The sequence below is a fragment of the Balaenoptera acutorostrata genome, chromosome 5, assembly GCF_949987535.1.
Source record: "Balaenoptera acutorostrata chromosome 5, mBalAcu1.1, whole genome shotgun sequence".
Taxonomy (NCBI): domain Eukaryota; kingdom Metazoa; phylum Chordata; class Mammalia; order Artiodactyla; family Balaenopteridae; genus Balaenoptera; species Balaenoptera acutorostrata.
This window is the reverse complement of record NC_080068.1, coordinates 69,542,543-69,562,422: the sequence shown is the minus strand read 5'-3', so window position 1 is coordinate 69,562,422 and position 19,880 is coordinate 69,542,543. Positions and strand designations below refer to the sequence as shown.

General features: G+C 33.1%; 1 protein-coding gene across 35 annotated transcripts in view; it reads left to right on the top strand.

Annotated features, from left to right (window-relative positions):
* FIP1L1 (factor interacting with PAPOLA and CPSF1) overlaps positions 1 to 19,880 on the top strand; it is a 65,544-nt gene that overhangs the window by 28,771 nt on the left and 16,893 nt on the right. For 21 of the 35 annotated variants that reach the window (XM_057546647.1, XM_057546650.1, XM_057546645.1 and 18 more), the window contains 4 exons: positions 6,082 to 6,175; positions 8,248 to 8,404; positions 17,125 to 17,151; positions 19,192 to 19,246. In XM_057546647.1, the coding sequence (XP_057402630.1) occupies positions 6,082 to 6,175; positions 8,248 to 8,404; positions 17,125 to 17,151; positions 19,192 to 19,246 (333 nt within the window). The remainder of the gene's footprint in view (positions 1 to 6,081; positions 6,176 to 8,247; positions 8,405 to 17,124; positions 17,152 to 19,191; positions 19,247 to 19,880) is intronic. The other 14 variants (XM_057546644.1, XM_057546648.1, XM_057546643.1 and 11 more) reach the window with 1 other exon arrangement.

Sequence of the window (19,880 nt, the reverse complement as noted above, 5' to 3'; positions counted from 1 at the left end):
CATTGGCAGGCAGATGCTTAACCACTGCACCACCAGGGAAGTCCCATGCTACTATTACTTTAACATCTGAAATTTCTTTTATATAAACCATTTGACTTATAATTTTTATCTTAAAATAGTTATGCTTTCGATATAACAGTTTATTTCTTGAAATAAATTGGCCATTTTATAAGGAAAATATTAGTTTTTAAATCTGAAAGTGATACATTTCAGTGCTTAGACTATATAACTTCCCCCTCGCTACCCGCCCCCCGCCCCCCCCGTACCCCAAAAGATGGTTTGGTAACTCAGAAAACTCCCTATTCTGATTTTGTGATTAGTCTCAGGGAGTATAGGTAGTAGGAAATTTGACACTGTATTTTCAGTGTGTATTTTGTGCTTTTGAAAATTAAAAAGAAAAAACAACTGTAGATGAAAGCTACATACACTTTCTTATAGCATAAGATAAAAAATGAGATTCCAACTCTTGTAATTAATGTAACTGAGAAATGGGGAGTTTTTTTAAAGCATTCCTTAAGTGTCTTTGTAAAGAACGATTAAATGATGGTTGAGATCCTTTTCATAAATTACTGTATTTGGAGACCCAGACTTTTCTCACCGTTACTCTTAATTTATATATTATAGTGTTTTTTAAATCTGTAAGCTAACTATAGTGTATAACAATAACATTTTATTGGTGCAAGTTTGTTTTGTACAGATTTGTAACTCTTGTAAAGCGAATTAGTGAGAAGAATGAAGTAGTTTTAATGAACACAGAAAATTGGAATAGGCAATATGGATGATTGCTATAACCTTATGCCAATGTCCAATTTATTTCTGTATTTTGTTTCCATTTTACAGTCTTAAACTATGCTCCTTTTAGGTAATTAGTTGCAAATTCTAGGTTGTTTTATTAAGCTTGTTTTCCAATATCAGAATACTTTTAAACTAACCCAGACTCTTGAAGGAGGAATAGTAAACATTGCTTTACAATGTAGAATCACTAAAATATTTAAACCTGCTTGCATGTTTTATAATAGACAAACAAAACTTAAAAGTGGATGTTAAATGAACATTAAATCTAAGATTGACTCCCTCATTTGTTCTTGCTGCTTACTATTATGTCTTGATGAAGTCGTTTACTGAAAAAACGTACCTGTACTTCATAGCATTTGAGCACTCTGAATGCATGTTGTTATACGTGTAGCTTGTAAGGTTTTATGTGATTGGACATATGAAGGCCTTTATTTTTTTTTAATTACCTGTAGAAACATAATCTTTTCCTATCAGTGATACATTTAAAAGATGCAACTAAGCATAAATATGGCTGGTAAAGCTTTATTCCAAGCTCTGCACAAAAGTAAGTAAACTTGGCTGCCCTAATAAACACAATTTATGTCCTCCAGTGAGTCAAATTTTAGCATATTTCACCTTTAAGTATTCAAGGTTTTTTGTTTGTTTTTAATATAGCTTAACAAGTAACGTGACATTTTAAAAATTCAGGACCCAGAAAATTAGCATGGAAAACATTCTGTGGGTGGGAGGGGGTTTGGAGTTGGTCATCCCCAAGCCTGAATATTGACGTTGGCACGGTACTTCACAAAAGAGCCTCTTTCCACATCTGTGAAAATGAAACTGATTGGACTTACACCTTACTTTCAGTGTACTTACGGATGAAATAATTTTTAAGCCTGTGAAAACGCTCTTGCACGGCACCCACTAAAGTGTTAGTTCCCTTTGGATCTCTGCTCCCATCATAGGCTTTACCAGTCTCTTTAAATATGGTGTGATAGGAAATTAATGTCCTGAAGACAGTTTTTAAATTCTGTGATTTTTTTTTTTTGGACGTGTATCACTTTTCTAGACAGAATTCTTTTTTATTAAGAAGTCTCCACTTGAAAAATGGAATGTAAGTATAGAAGCAGTACTGTCAGTCCACAGAACTCAAAAGATCAATGTGAAAGTATGTATGTAATGAAATCCTTACCATAATTGTTAAACCTTTTTAGATATGACTTTAAATTTATTGAGTAATAAAAACATTAATTTTTATTAACTGCTTTAAGTTCTTTCTAGAAGAGGACAAAATATAAGTCTCTTCTTTGGGCATGCCATTGGTTGTAGTCCTCGACTTTAGCTCTGTATTGGAGTTACGTGGCGAGCTACAAAAAATATTGATGCTTAGGCCTGAGAGACTCAGATTTAACTATTTGGTGTGCACTCTGGGCATTGGGGATCTTAAACACTCTCTAGATGATTCTGATGTGCAGGCAAAGTTGAGAACCCCTAATCCATTAGTGGGGTGTGAAATCAATTTGCTGGTCTCAGCCACCAAATATTTCTTGGTTTAATTTTGCTTTTTTTCCTGTGTTATTTGTAAATATTAATAAATTATCATATTTGATATTAATGTTATTCTTTTTCCTTTATAGTAAGTGTAAGTAAGTACTGTTTTATGAAATATTTGTTTTTTTTAATATAATGTATATACTGGATTGCTGTGCAAAATGTATTTCCTAGATAACTGTTTTGTGGTTTAAAAAGTTTAAAAACTACTGTACTCTGTCATACTTTCACTTAAGATGGACTCAGAGGAGAAACTTTTTTCTTTTTACTTTCATCTTTAAAATGGGAATAATAATAGTTGCTACCTCATAGGATTATTATGAGGAGTAAATCTATATGAAGTGCTTAAAACAGTGCTTTCCTAGCACCATAGTAGGTGTTCAATAAATACTAGCAATTGTTATTACCAAGAACAGTAATCTTCAGAGCTAGTGCTTTGTTTTTCTCTTAATGCACATTAAAGACTTTTGTTATGAAGACTGTCCTTTATTTTGGCTGGTAAAAAATAAGCTCAGAGATAAATTTGTGGCCAAAGATTAATAACTAACCTTTTGTCTGTTTTCCCTTGGTTCTGATTTTGTTACTCTTAGGATTTCTATTGTATCTATGTAAGTAGCTCTCATACCCTTTCTGGAACATCAGAATCATCAAAATATGTCATTTTAATTTAATTCCACTAAAATTTCAGAGATGTTTTCATATTCATCTGTGCTAGGAGGACAGGTAGAGGTTCTTGTGAATATTCACTGCCTGTATTAAACTGTAGATTAATGAAACTGTAGCTGTCCACTGTGGTTAGTTGCTCTCTCTTTCAGCTTTTTACTATATGATTGAGTCCAATATAGAGAAGAGAATCTTGATAACTGCATTAGCTGTCTGCCTTATTGAACAAATTTGTAAACCCAGTTAAACCTGTGCTGTGTAGAAATCCAAGTTACAGTAGATCCTCATGGTGAAGCTCTACTAAATTTTTTTATTCATTGAAATAGAAAGTGGTACATCAGAAACTTTAATAATAATGTGGTTCAATATTGTTTTCCATAATGTGACATCAGAATTGATGTTTAATTATTCACCTGTGTTAAATGTTAAGTGATTTTTGTTACTTTGGTACATATGTGTCTGTTGTAAAATGTTTCTAACAAAATTTCTGATTAAGGTAAATCAATTTGTGTGGTAAAAATGCTTGGGCAAGGAGCTGTTACTATTATGGACATACAAGGAATTGCAATTTTCTAGACTCCCTCTAGTGATATACATTTATTAAGGCTAATTTCTCATTTGTATGTTTTTATTTTATTTTATTTATTTATTTAAAAAAATATTTATTTATTTATGGCTGTGTTGGGTCTTCGTTGCTATGTGCAGGCTTTCTCCAGTTGGCGGTGAGCGGGGTGCCACTCCTTGCTGCGGTGCGTGGGCCTCTCATTGTCGTGGCCTCTCGTTGCGAAGCACGGGCTCCAGGCATGCAGGCCTCAGCAGTTGTGGCACGTGGGCTCAGCAGTTGTGGCTTGTGGGCTCCAGACCTCAGGCTCAGCAGTTGTGGCACACGGGCCCAGTTGCTCCGTGGCATGTGGGATCCTCCTGGGCCAGGGCTCCAACCCGTGTCCCCCGCATTGGCAGGCAGATTCTTAACCACTGCACCACCAGGGAAGTCCTGTATGTTTTAGAAACATAGTATTTACCATTTTGAATCTTTAGTGATAGAGCAATCCATTTAAAGCTGAAAAAGGTAATCAGACATCTCTGAACATATTGAAGATAAACTTTAATAAATGAGTACTCCCATGTGTCCCAGAATTTTTGGAAGCAGAAGTCCTTAGAAATCCATGGTCAAAAGTTATAGAACCTTTCCCCTTTTGCTACTTTTAACAATTCAGAGAACTTATAATCCAAGTTGCAAATCCAAACAAATTTGTGAGAATTTGTTCTTGATGGGAATAAATTTAAGAAGATGGAGAGGGGAGAATCCAGCGATTGAGAATAGAAGAGAATGGAAAAGAAAATAGTAGGGTAGAAATAAGGATTTTTTTACAATGAAGTTTAGGTAGTAATAAATGGTGAGGGCAATCCTGGTTTCAGAATATACACCTTTATCTTTTGGGCTGTTGGATCTGAGATGTGTTTATATATGGGAGAGCTGATGGCATGTGCTTTGATATGAAATTATAGTGGTCATAGCTTTGTATTTTAAGTTTTAGGAAAAAATTAGAGCAATATTTGTTTTGTCAGAAGTATTTCAATTTTTATAATGTGTGACAGTTAGAATAGTTTCCCAGCTGCACTGAAGTGTACAAGTTAAGTAAAATCACTTTTGATCTTTGAGATCATGAGGGAACCTAGGGGGTCAATGACCTAGGCATAAAATCAGAAAGGCTTGAACATTTTTTAAATGTATTAACAGAAATCTTAAGTGGCAGGATGGTAAGCAGGAATTAACTATGTAGTTGAAGACATTTCAAATGCCATTATAGACTTTTTATAGGGCTCTCTTCTTGTTTTTGTGAGCATAAAATTATTTATGGGGCTTTTCAAGGTTTACTTGAAACATAGTTTCACTAGTTCTTGATTTCCAAAAGTCTTAAGATTTTCAAAGGCTGCTTATCTTGCTAGAAGGCAGCATGGCTCAAGGGAAGGGGTCTGAGGCTTTGGAATCAGGAAGACTCAGGTATGAAAGTTAGTTTTACCATGTAATTATTACTGAGGTCAGTGACATCACTCTGGCTCTAGCTTTATCATCTCTAACAAGTATATATTAATTTTTTAAGTTAAGGGTTATTGTGAGGTTTAGGTATAGAATGTAGTCATTCAATAATTGGTAGCTGCTGTTATTAGTCATTTTAGGAACCTAATAACTGTGGTGACCTGAAGGATCTATTGTACTTTGATTGTTTTACTTCTATAAAATTTTAAAAACAGAATTGTTCAGAACTGAAAGATAGATGAAGAGAAATTCATCTAATTTGCATCCACTTTTCATTGCCAATTCCTACAAGTGACTTCTGTATCTTGTTAAGCATATATATTTTTATAAGGTTCTTAACTACACGTAAAAATGGCTTTTAATGTTATTTTATTTTCTTTTATTGTTAGATTTTCCTATTAAATTTGCAGCATTATTTTGTGATAGACTGTTTTTCCATCTACTCACAAACTTTAATGGTTGTAAATACAATTGGAGGTGGGGCTGGCATTTAAATATTTGAATTTTTCTATCTAAAGGCAAGTTATCAAGAATGAAAAAGTGGTTCCCTATTTATTTTTTCTAATTCTCAGAATAAATCACTAAGGAAGATAACCTTTATGTATCAAAATGAGCATCATTTCTTTTCAAGCCCTTTTGAGGAATTTTTAAGATTTCTGTAATAGAACTTTGATATGTGTTACAATTATAGTGGCCAAAAATTTTTATTTCCATTTGTTTAGCATTTGCTACTGATTCAGTTCCACAAAGATAAATTCACTTGGAGACTATTAAAAAATAGTAAATTTTGAAGAAAACCTACAAAAATACTTAAAATTTAGCATTATGATCATTGTTGGGTGTGTTGGTCTTAGCTTATTAATAAAACTTAGTTTTTATGACTATGCAAAGTAGTGAGATCTAAGTGATGTTTTTTCAATGTGTGTTGTGATCTGATTTTATTTTAAATTACATTGCAAAGGGTTTTAGGCTTTATTTCTCACCTAATATTTGTGTTATTGTCCAAACATCTAATTAGGTGAAACTGAAATGATTTAATTTTTATGTTACAGGAGATTACCTGGGGCAATTGATGTTATTGGTCAGACTATAACTATCAGCCGAGTAGAAGGAAGGCGACGGGCAAATGAAAACAGCAACATACAGGTTTAGTATTTTAAAAGTTTTTTTTTTTTTTTTAAATGAAGGATTATATCTGTGTTCTAATTTAATTTATTCATTCATAGCACTATGCTATGTGTAAGGTGATTTAGGTGCTACAAAGGGGATTTAAAATGTGGAATCAATCACCATGTTATTACAAAAGCTGTTCCATTTAAAATTTATAACCTTTGGATCTTTTTCAGTAAGATATTTTTTTTCCTTGCTATAAATGTGATATATAGGCTCATTGGACTAAAAAAGGAAAATATGGGAAAAGTTTAAAGAAGAAAATAAAACAGTCGATAGTTCTGCCATCTAAAGATAACCACTCTTGGGCTTCCCTGGTGGCGCAGTGGTTGAGAGTCTGCCTGCCATTGCAGGGGACACGGGTTCGAGCCCTGGTCTGGGAAGATCCCACATGCCACGGAGCAACTGGGCCCGTGAGCCATAATTATTGAGCCTGCGCGTCTGGAGCCTGTGCTCCGCAACAAGAGAGGCCGCGATAGTGAGAGGCCCGTGCACCGCAATGAAGAGTGGCCCCCGCTTGCCACAACTAGAGAAAGCCCTTGCACAGAAACAAAGACCCAACACAGCCATAAATAAATAAATTAAAAAAAAAAAAATCACACACACACAAAAATTCTTAAAGATAACCACTCTTAACATTTTGGTACATCTCTTCCTCGTCACTAAGCAAGATTGGGATAGATACTACTATGGTTATATTTTTGTGTATCCTTTTTTTTTTCCATATAAAATTATCATTTGCATTTTCCCATATTCTTAAAAATATTTAACACCTCCTCATGATAGATTTATTGTATGACTATACCATAATTTATTTAATGTGACATTTCTGGGTGAAGTACATCTCTTGTTTTTCAAGTGAAAGAATGAAAGAAGATGAGTTATTAGTAGCTTGTATAATTCAAGTTTGAACTTTGAGTAATTGAGACTTTCAGCTATTAGCTTGACCACACTTTTTTTCATTATTTATTTTCTTTCTCTGAGTACTTTAAAATATGTCTAGTGTTTTGATTCTTTATTACCTTTAATAAATTATGTAAATGTTCTTTTTAACACCTTTAAAGGTAAATTATTTCTAAAATGGAAGATAATCCTCTTTTTTACCCCCACCATTAAAATGCCATGCTTTCTTAAAATAATACTGCTTTCTACTTTAAAAACTAGCTTATCAGCATAAGCCTTACAAAATTTACTGTACTTAAATGTAGGAAAAGTTAATGAAAGGAGATTATATGTTTAAATGATATGCTTTAGCCAGCAAGGATTTGGGAAGTATAAATTAAATATATAACATCATGTTGCCTGTTTTTTCTAGTTTTCTCAAACATGTTTGCACATCAGAATCCCTTGGGGAGCTTGTCAAAAATTCAGACTTCTAGGTGCCACTCTCCTGTAGGTTTGGTTTCTGTCCCTTACCTGTTCACATAGATCAGTATTTTGTAAATACTTTTACTTTTTAAGTATAAACCCTTGTTCTTAAAGGTACAAGGCTCACATGAAGAAGTTTTTTATGTATCTGGCTGCCTGTTAGTTGCACCCTATTGATGCATGCCTTACAGTCTCTTACTTTGCAACCTGATAATGACAGGCCTTGGTACAGTGAATATCGGGTTCTATTGCTGTGTTAATTTCTTAATGCTAGTATCTATGACTAATGATTATATCGCCTTAATTTGAATACTTTAACTTTGGTTGGGTAACAAAGATAATACTCATTACATTTTATTTATGAAGTACTTAATTGTCTCTTGTTTAGAATATTTTTAAAACAATTATTCCTTAAGAATTTTATTTGTAATGATTCAGTTTTGTCTAGGCTTTGAATATGAACATTTAAAAAAGTGTGTTTGAGAGTGAATACTCACATCTGTATAATATCTGTATAATATACACACATATCACACACACAGAAAAATTACTCCTGCTCCCTCAGAATATGTGGAAGTGAATAAAACTTATTTCTTAGATTAAATGAGATTCACTTACTGAGTTTAATCTTAGATAAGAACATTTATTCATCTTTTTAATTAACTATGTTCTAATTTTAGGTCCTTTCTGAAAGATCTGCTACTGAAGTAGACAACAATTTTAGCAAACCACCGCCATTTTTCCCTCCAGGAGCTCCTCCCACTCACCTTCCACCTCCTCCATTTCTTCCACCTCCTCCAACTGTCAGCACTGCTCCACCTCTGATTCCACCACCAGGTAAATAGTAAATAAGACATTTGATTTTGAAAGAAAAATAATCTATGAGTGTATTTAAAATTTTGAATTTAACAATTAAAGTATGTATTTGAAAATAGCATCTTCATTGATTGCACTACATTAAAAGTAATAGAATATGAAATTGATTATGTAAAATCTTCAGTAGATTCACACTGAAACAGATGTATACGTGTCTTACTATTTCAGTAAAGCAAAGAAGCAATGTACTAAAATAGGGAAGAATGGACAGACACTAAAATTGTTATCCAAAAATATGATAGTGATCCCCAAATTAAAGTTGCTAGTTGTGTATGTATAAATTCACATTGAATCGTATTAACTTGTTTTGAAAAAAAATTTAAAGATACTTTCAGAATGGCGTAGGTCAAAAAAATTATATCCTGTGAAGGGATTGAAATGAAAATCTCAGTCTGTCTGGTCATCTTTCTTTGTATACTGGTTTCCTTTTAGGAGACTCTTTCTGGGTGCCAGGTATCTGATATTTACTTATATTAAACAAGAGAGAAAATTAATGTCAATTTTTATCATATTCTTAGTCACTTTTGGTTATTTATTAAAAACTAGATCAGTGACAGTAGAAAAAAATTCACAAATAATTACCAAATTTTATACTTTCGTCCTTTTGTCTGAAGACCTTTGTTATTTTAGTCACGACAGGCTTTCAATATTTATATCCCTTAATCAATTTTTAATGAAACTAACAGGATTGATTGAGATAATAATTACTTTCTTCCTAGGGAGAACTCCAGTAGTAAATGTTAAAAATTAGCCCCTGGTCCTTACCAGAACTACATGCGCTACATATGTTAAAATTTGCTTTCTATTAATAAAATCAGTTTATATTAGAGAGGCTTGTCCACTCACTTTGCATTTGCAAGAGAGTTGTCTTTGTTTTAAGCGGTGGTGATTGTAATTAGAGTACAGAAGCACTTAAAGAGTGTGACTAATCTTCCCTGTAATACTCATCCTTGGCCTCGGAAATTCACCTACATTAGCCCCACAAGCACAACGCCTTTGATTTTCTTCTGAGATTACTTCTGCTTTCAAAAAGGATAATTATGAAACCTGACTACAGCTTTAGGGAACCTGTTGTCTCAAAAATAGAGGAAAGAGAAGACTGGAGAGGTTACTCCAGATAACATTATTTCTAAAGTTCAGTGAATTTCTTGTTCCAACAATAAATTGCTTGTTCTGAATCCGAACCCATTCAGAAGTTGTGCCTGGATCTGTGACTCTTGAATCTTTAATGTGGTGAGAATTAACTAAATGAAAAGAGAAAATAACGAGGATTTAGTGATCCATAAATGAGTCCTTTGTCCTATGAAAAAGATAAAATGTAGAAATAGTTAATTTTGAAAGTATTTGATTTAATGAGACTAAAAGGTGATCAATGTATGTGTTAATAGTCTTTACATTGCTTTGTAATCTTATTTAAGCTTTACTAGCTACTAAAGGTGATTTAAAAGAATTTTCTTATTTACTAGCTAATATAGTATTTTCCCAGATGGCTAACATATATTTCAACACTTGCTGTTTATTAAAGTAAGTGAGAGAGAGGTGGTATGAACTAATGATAAAAAAATAAATACTTCCCTGGTGTAAGAATATTTAGAAGCCCTGTAGGATATTGATAGGCAATGGCATTATCTGGATGTGCGTTCTTTTTCAAAATGGCAAAATCATTCCATTTCTTTGCCATATAACCTCTGTTTATAAGGATGACAAATCTTTTAATTATGTTTAGATTATCTATGGCATTATACTGTAGAGTACCAGTGATTATTGCTTAAGCTGTCTATTTAATATTAATTTTCAGCTACATGCTTTCCATATTTTAAACACCTGTCCAGATTTCCTTTGATGCTTATCCTTAGAGAACATTTCCATGTCATCCTGTCAGCACTTAAGGGATACAAATTCAGATGAATTCTAATGCTGGTTAAGCAGTACCTATCTGTGGTATATTTGCTGGGGGTGGTAGTGAGGGAAAGATACCAATTCATATTAAAACCAAATATTTGTAAATTGAGACTATCTGGATTACTCCTTATTTTACTAGATTGTGAGCTGTTGGAGAGAGCATAGGCTGTGTATTTCCATTTATGTTTCCCCGCAGTGCTAATCACAGAGGTCTTGTGTATACTTGACATTCCCTTAATATGTTAGCTAATTGAGTTAACAGGATATTTATGTATCCATAACACCAAAGGGATTTTCACATTGACAGTTGGTACAGGCACTTATTAATCAGAACGAGCACTGGCTTTAAACTACAGTATGGCTGCATAGATATATATACATATACCAGATGAATGTAGGCCTTGATTAAAGCCACATTTTCAGTTACCATTTACCACAGAGTCACATGCTTACAGTATATTCTGTAGAGTTTACTGTAATTTAGATCACCTTAAGAAGCATAAGCAACTAATGAAAGAAAGCTGTGGTTCAGGAGTCTTTTTGTAAGTACTGCCTTAAAAAGTACTCCATTTGTCTTTGAGAAACCTTGGGTTTTCTTTTTGCTTCCTTGAGAAATAATAAAAGGAAAAATGAAAAAAAATCTTTGGAGAATTAATTTGAACATTTTAATGTTGCATTTGTTAACATTAGCTTTCAAATGCTTAAGTTTTTAAGACTGTAGTTCTGTATATGATGGAACAAATATAGTAATGATGTATAATGCCCTTAATTTGGGGTGTTATCCAGTTTTGCTTGGAATAGTCCTATTATACCTTTTGCCCCAGCTTAATTATTACTATTCACTCTCAGAAACGCCCTGGTGTGGAGGATTAAATTTATGGTCAGCTCTTGGAAGATTACAGATGTGGCTTCTTGCATGAGTGGACAGTTACTCCTTAGCAACGATGAATTGATAGAGACAGCTTCATTCAAGGAACTTTTACTGTCAGATAGTTAACAGAAAAGAAGAGGTGTGTTGCTTCCTCTCCCCCTCAAATACACATACATCTAGAACATACATGAAAGTGACAGGCCACAGTCGTATTTCTGGCCACAATGGATTTGTATGGAGACTAGAGGAGGTTTTGTTTTGGAGAGTACAACAAACATGTAAGGTCCTAAATGAATGTTGTGAGTTCTGGATTAGCTTTTTTAAATGAAAAAGTATTTAATATGGTTCCTTGCCACCATATTAACAGTAGCTTGAAAACAAACACTGGTTATTCAAGATCTTCCTTAATTTTCAGAAAATCTATTATTTTCATTTTCTAGTGAACCAGAAAACTAGATTATTAGATAATCTAAAATTAGATTATTTTCCTGTTAGCAGTATGGTTTCTAGCACAGTGGCTATCAAACTTTTTGGTTACGGACCCCTTTATACTCTTAAAAATTACTATAGACCCCAGAGAGCTTTTATTTATGTGTGTTATACCTATTTTTTATTAGTAATTAAACCTGAGAAATTAAAATATTATATATAAAATATTATTTTGAGAGTATACATAATAATCCCATTACATATTAAGATAACATTTTTATGAAAAATTATTTTTCCAGAATGACAAAAAACATTTAGTGCAAACAGTGGCCTTGTTTTACACTTTTGCAAATCTCTTTACTATGTGGCTTAATAGAAAAAAACTGGAGTCTCCTATTTGCTTCCCCATTAAATCTGTTGTGATTTCACATGTCATGTAGCCTCTGGAAAACTTCATTGTACACTTGTAAGAGAATGAGCATGAAAATGGCAAATAACATCCTAGTGTTTATGAAAGGAGTTTTGACCTTGCAGATTCCTAGAAGGGCCTTTGGGACGCCCAGGAAGCTCCAGATAACACTTTGAGAACTGCTGCTTTGGCAGAAGCTTGGCCTGTATTCGATGAATATTTTCTGCATCCTTGAGGAAGTACAATTTTGTCCCTTTATTTGAGAAGCTATTTTGTGAATATAACATTTATTAAGCTGATTTTATAGTTCCATGAAGATTTTTGGTCTTACACAGCAAATCTGCATATTAACTGATGCTGTTTGCCAAAAATGTAAGCATTTTAAAAATGTAGTTTCTAGAAATACCTTTTGAAAAATAATTTCTTGAAGTTTTTGAGAACAGTACTCGTTTTCTATTTTGTTGTGTTTTTCTGTATTTTTTTTAAAAAACCAAGTCTGTCAGTGTTTTCAGTAAGCTCAGAGTAGGGTATAATGCTAATTATCTGTAACAAACAGTATTTTTTGGCACAATTAAAGTTAATTTAAATTTAAGTTTTAATAGAAATTAAAAGCTCCTTCAGGATGTTGATTTTTTTAAATGTCTTTTTTCCCCATGGACGCTCCCTTTATAATAGTTATATTTTTAATACACCATAGATGCTGTATTTTGTAGAATTTAATTATGGTTTAATATTTGCCTTTTGTTTGTGCTACTCTTCCAGTCACTTTGCCATTAGATGTGAGCTTGTAGAGATTAATTCCTTTACAAGTTATTTGTAAAAATATTGATATTTCTATCAGAGACGTTTTTATTTGTCTAACATAGAATTTTTGTTTTCCATAGGCTTTTAGATTACTTTATAATGGGAGGATTAAGAGATCTTAATAAAGATAAAATAGTTCACCCATTTTATAGTTAATGTAAAATTATCTTTTTTACTTTTTAGGTGTGGAGTATGCTGATAACTATTTTTGTTGCTTTAAGTTTAGTGACCATAGCACCTTTTAACATATTTTTTTCTTTAAAATTGCTTCCATTCCTTTTTGCACCTTTGTGATTATTTTACTTTATTAAGAAATAATTTTATAGAAGTCTACATCCTGTTTTTTTTTAAAGGGTACGTGGTAGATGATGTATGTGTATATACAGTATTTAAAATGTTGATACCTAGAAAAGCATGTGGTGGAAGGTAAGATTTAAAGATTTTTATAAAACTTTTTGTACTCAGTTTTTTTGTGCAGAATTTACTTACGAGCTTGATGACTTGAAAGTAGAAATTGGTGAGACATAAGGAAAGTGATCAGCCTATCTATTTGTAACATACTTAGTGTTGATGAAATTTGTAATTTCCAAGTGAGAAATAGGAAGCATAGTTCACATAGTTCTTCTGCTGTGCTTTTTTCTTTCATTTGAACTGAATAGAGAAATGATAGGTAGTAACTATATGTATTAGTTAGCTCTTGCTCCATAACAAATTACTGTAGAACATAGTGGCTTAAAACAACATACATTTATTATTGAACAGTGTTTGTGGGTTAGGAATGTGGGGACAGCTTAGCTGGTCCTCTGCTTCAAGTTCTCTTACAGGCTTTGAGATGGTCATCTCAAAGGCTTGACTAAGAAAAGATTTCTGTTCAAGTTCACTGACCTCTTTGTTGAAAAGATTCACTTCCTTTCCAACACGGTAGCTTGCTTCATCAAAGCGTGAATGCTGAGAACATAGTAGAGGAAACCAGCAAAATAGAAGTCACTCTCTTTTGTAACCTAGTCACGGAAGTGACATCCCATCATTTTTGCTGTATTTCGCTTGTTAGAAATAAGTCATTACATCTAGCCCACACTCAAGGGGAGGATATAAATACCAGAGGTATAAAAAGACATGAATACCAGGAGGCAGGGATCTCTGGAAGCCATGTCAGAGATTGCCTATCACATAACTCTTTTTTGCCATAGCTATATAAAATAATGATGGGATACATTGAGAATGAGTTCATAGGTAATTTTTATTCATTTATCTTTTGAGTACAGAGCCTCTATTAACTTTGTGAGAATTTTTGAAATTTAGATGAGTTCCTCTTTGAGATGTTTTGCTGGTCTGCTGCCTTTCTGTTTCTTTGCATCAATTCCTTCAGTCCCTAAATAGGATTTTAGGTCCCCCCCACCCGTATGCTTCTTTACATTTACAGGTACTTATTACATACTGGAATTAGTTAAATCCTATTCTCTTTCTTTTGAAGATGCCAGATAGTATAGGCTGTCATACAGCTGTATTGTTTTACTTCAGAATGTCACATGCTTTGTTTGTTTCATAAAAATTTGAAATGGAATTTATTTTATATGTTTTGAATATTGAGGTGCTCAGCAGTGCAATTAGTAGAGAAGTTTGAATGTAATCCAGTGATTCGCAAAGTATGGTCTCTGGTCAGCGACATCATCATCTCCTTGTTTGGGATGCAGATTCTCTGCCTCACTCCAGACCTACTGAATCAGAAATTCTAGGGGAGGGGCCCAGCAGTCTTTGTTTTAACAAATTCTTGAGGTGATTCTGATGGCCCCTGAAGTTTCAGAACCACTAATCTATTCATCATTCCCTTTAGAACTTGAATATTACTTTTCCAAAAACTTTTGGCCTGTAATAGAAACCTTGCTTTTACTATTGTATACAAAACTTTCCAGGAAAACAAACATTTTTTCCCTACTCATTTTACAGATAAAGGATACAAAAAAGAAACACAGTGCGTGCTTTGTGTATTTCAAGCCTGTTGGCTGGGCAGCATGTATGTTGGCCAGGAAAGGTGGGATTTTAGAGGGAGACAGGACCGGTAATTTTGAGATGCATTTTCTTTTTCATTACATTGTTTCTTTTGTTAACAAAAGTCAAATACCGAACGGTGATTATTTTAGATAAAAATTGTGTTGGTTTAACATTATATCACATATTAAATTTTCTTAGTAGCATTTTGAAAATACATCTGCTAATTGTCAAAGAATGGGTTGTATAGTGTTTGATCAACTTTTAAGTTCTGTTTCAGTGAACACCTAACCAATAAAGATTTGCATTGAATTATCTTAGATGAAATATAGGTCTCACAAGAAGGACCCTTTATAAGTTCTCATGCCAGCTTTCTGATGTGTAGATACTGTTTGGAAAGACATCTGTATCTGTCTATCTATGTTGCATAATTTTTGTGTTCTTAATCTTTTCAGTTGATTTTAAAAAAATCTGTCCTATGATACTACTGTAGTAAGATTAAAATTTAAAGCAAAATGTTTGTAATTTTAACTACCTTCGTAGCATACTTAATAGTTTGGTTATATTCTTTTATTTTTATGTTTTGTGAAAGTTTGATAAATGTTTTTGAGGACTAAATTTTGAGAGGGCTGACTAGTATTTTCTTACTTCACATGAATTCACATTGTAGTTAGCTGAAGTGATGCATGTTGCTCGTGTATTTACTTAGGTAAAGTTATTAGGATTACAGAGTGGGTTGCTGAATTTGGTATGGTTTTTTATCTTACACACCTAGGACAATAGTCATTCATTTAAATAGTCATGTATTTAAATGTGAAAACTAGGTCACATAGTGAAGTCCAGTAGTGCTCTAAAAAAATCTGTACTGTTCTAAAGAAAATCAAGTAATAGTAGACATTAAGAACATTTAATATGCTCTACCTTCCTTAATTTCCCATTTAGTTTGGTGTCTGGGACTCTGCTAGTTTGTATTGTTTGCTGGATTCTTTTAGCTTAGTAATATAGGAAGCAGCAAGGTACCTCAGGATGGATGAGAATTACCATGAAGTGTAGCTCATTTTAGTAGACTTGTGGATGCCTAATGATTTTCGAAACATGATGGCTGCCTTATATATCTTTTTCAATCTTCTTGGTTTTGTAAGTTTAGCATATCCTTTTATTGCATGGGTGGTTAAATAAGGTGCTTCATTCTCCATTTTAAGGCCACTTGCTGCTTTAAGATCTTTCTGTATAAACCTCTTATTCTGGTAAAACATGCACAGAAAAAGTTAAAATAAATTATTGACATGTTTCATTGACAAGCAAACACTTGAAAGCAGTTTTTTTCACTATTTTTTCCTATGCATTTAGTTAATGAATTAGATTACTTTTTCCTCTTTGGGAATAGTTTTGATGCAGTTTTTAAGATTGGATTTAGTAAACCATTCTGACTTTGTTGAAGTTATGGTATAAAATTTTCCTTGAAAAAGTTTTTTATTTTTTTAATTTTTCTACTTAGAAATGTCATTTTTCTTCAAGCAAGAAACTGTTGTAATTTGCATGACACATAAATTTTAAATTAGGATTTATGGGCACATTCGACCAATGTAAATTGAGAATGTTTATACATAGCTTATTTCTTAAAGTTTATAATGTGTGCTAATGAGTGAGAGTCACTCAAATTAGTATTTACTGACTTCTATAGAAGTAGACTTAGTGTGCCCTAGGGGTTTATATATATGAATTGGCTATACCCCCTATCTCTGCTCCCACAAGTCAAGGGAAGTAATAACCTTTCCACACTCCTGTCAACAACAGTAAAACAATTCACACTAACACTTGAACCTCCCTCGTAGCTTTACTAAAGTGAATATCCATCATCTTCCAAGTTACCTTGCACTACCTGCAGTATTTAAGAACCCATTGATCACTTTCCCTATTAAACTGTTAAAATAACAAGATCAGATGTTGATTATCAAACTTAGTGTTAATTTCATGGAGTTTGATATTTGTGTATGCACAGGTGTGCTTTTTTAACTGATGTCTCACTTCGTTTGTGATTACAACTAGTGGGGGAAACCTTGTTATGAAGTTGTTAGACTGGGATTTCATCAGGAAGTCTGACGTTACATTTGAATTGTTGGTCCTCTGCAAGAAAACAGAATGCTGCTTTTGACTGAATAAGCCAGGACAATGAGGCGAGGGGTTTTATTTCAAGGTTTTCTTTGGTGATGGCATAAATACATAACAGGTTATGAAATCCAATTACTATATTAAATTTCATCACTTGTTTTTTAGGTATTCCAATAACTGTACCACCTCCAGGTAAAACTTTTTTCATGTTTTCTCCATCATTGTTAATAAACATGAAATTTCAAGCTTACAGTTACAGGAGGGACAGTGTTGATGTGGTTAGAATGTGGAATAGGCTATTGGGATTTCAAGGTCCTATTTTCAGCTCTGCCTTTGCTTCATTCGAGTTTTGATTAAGATATTTAGTTTTCTTATACTTGTCTTACCCATTTCTGTAGAAATAGAGATTCTGAGAAAATTCTTACCATATCAATTTATTAAAGAAAACAGTATAGGATTAAAAATAAATTTTTATTAAAAATTGTTTTTTCAGACCAATGAATTTTTTATCTATGATGAAGTGACTGCAAGAGAAGAGAAAGATCATTTATCTTGACTTTATCATGGTTTCTGATTTTTTTTTTTTTTTTACCCTGCTGGCATAACTCAATGTTGTGAGAAAGTATGTTCTGAACCATACAGATAGGTTGACAGCTGGGCAGATGGTTGTTCATAGAGCAGTGATTAAATTGTTCATTGTTGTAAAGATATGATCAATAGGAGTTTATATGTGGCCCAGTGTTTTTTACATTTTTTTTCAGTTCTTTTTAAATTTTTTTATTTTTTGGTAGTGTGATACAAATATGATAGCAAGTGTGTTTACTGAGTTCAGTTTTAAAAGTCAAGTATAAAGAGAATGAGAGGTGACAATGCTTGGAAGGGTGGGTCTAAATTCAAAATGACCTTGATAAACAGAAAATAGTGGAGTTTAGATAGCATGGGATGGGATAGTATACATATTTAGATGTGGGATAGAGAGTCACTGATTATGTATGAATATGTCTGAAAAAGACTTATTAAGAAAAGTCATAAAGGAATCATTGGTGTGTCTTTATAGGTTAAAAAGAAGTGTGATTTTAAGGCTATATAAAGTAGGATTGTGACTCTAGGACTAATGTAGTAATTGCTAAATTTTACACTGCTAGGATGTTTAATAGAGGAGAACCTAATACTGGACACAGTGAAGATGAGCATGGTGAATTTGAAACAGCTTGAAGCAGGGCTAAAAATGGATTTAAATGGACTTTTGAGAAGGATTAGGAGAACTGGGATTCATTTTTACCTAGAATACTGAAAAGGAAGCTTAGTGGAAGTGCTTTCAAACATGTATTTCGATGGATTGCTTTTTGTCCTCATGCAGATCAGCATATGATTTGTAGTGAGAGAGATTCAAATTATATAATTTAATGTGCTTCCTAATAGTCAGGGTTATTAAAGCTTGGCAGGAATTGGTGTCATAAGGAATTGGTATCATAAGTTGTAGAATCTTCAAGTCTTGTTGGGATATTTTATTGCCTATCTGAATTTGAAAGTGCAGAGTAGATTAACTGTTAAGGTCCCTTGTAGCCATACTCTGTGGTATTTCATTTAGGTTTTGTGAATTATTCAGAATGCAGACCTCATGATATAAAGGTGCAAATTATTTCCTTTCTAAACTAATTAAAAAACTGTATTATGTGCTTTTCTTTATAAATTAGTTCTTTAGGGCTGTGCTATTTAAAACGTATTTTATGATGGATGTTCTCAGCCTTAAGCATTTATATATTTACTGGTAAGATTTTATTTATAAATTATACATTTTAAGGAAATCTCTATACATCTAAACTCTCAAAATATTTTTTGAAAGAGGTAAATGCTATTTTATTTGCTTTTCTTCTAAAATACTTAAAATATATCTGGTGGCAACACTACTACTGTTTTATATATGGAAAAGGTAAGGCATTGAGATTAACTTTCTCACACTCACAAAATGGGCTGTGTGTGGTGCTGAAAATAAGACCGGGTGTCCTGACTCCCAGTTTGTGCTCTGTGTATTAGACCAGACTGTTCACTTAAAGTTATATTCCTCCAAAAATCTGTTCATAAATTTAAGCTCCATTTTTTTTCTGTCCATTATAACATAGAGAAGCACGTTATATCCCCAGAGAAATTTAGTGACACACAGCAACTTTAACTCTTGGCATTAAGTGTATGTTCTATTAACTTTTTTTATCTTATGATTGAATGTTTCAGGTTTTCCTCCTCCACCAGGCGCTCCACCTCCATCTCTTATACCAACAATAGAAAGGTAATCAGTGTGGATACTGTAAACTTTTTTATCATTGATAGGCTTCTGACAGAAGAATCATATGTATCTTGGTAATATTTTCAGAGGTTTAATTTTATAAACAATAGTACCTGCCTTTTAATTCATAAGTCTAGGTCTATATTAGTTACTTTTATGTAAGATGTTGGACCTATAGCCTAATAACAAAACAGGACAAAGAAAACTAAATGATAGTATTTTGAAATATCTTGCTTTGATTTACGATACTCTTATTAAAGAAACCCCTAGATTGTAAAAACTTGGCTGTAGTCAAGTTTTGTGGGATGTACAAACAGATGACTAGTAATCATGAATATTGCATGTCTGTTTTAGGATTAAGTAAGGATAACTATTTTCAGGGACCACAGAGCAAAGCTGCCTTATTCCTCGCTACCCAGTGCAACTCAGCTTCCACAAAGGAAGATTGGATCCCTTCTGCGTGGCAATAGCCTTATTTTTCATACCCTGCGTTTATGGTTTATGTTATTTGGAATGCTGTGGTAAAGAACACTTACCTCATGGATGGCAATACCATGTTTAACCCCATAGGTTTTGGAATCACACTAACCTGGTTCAAATTTGGCTTCAGAATTTCCCAGCTTTGTGTTCTTAGGCA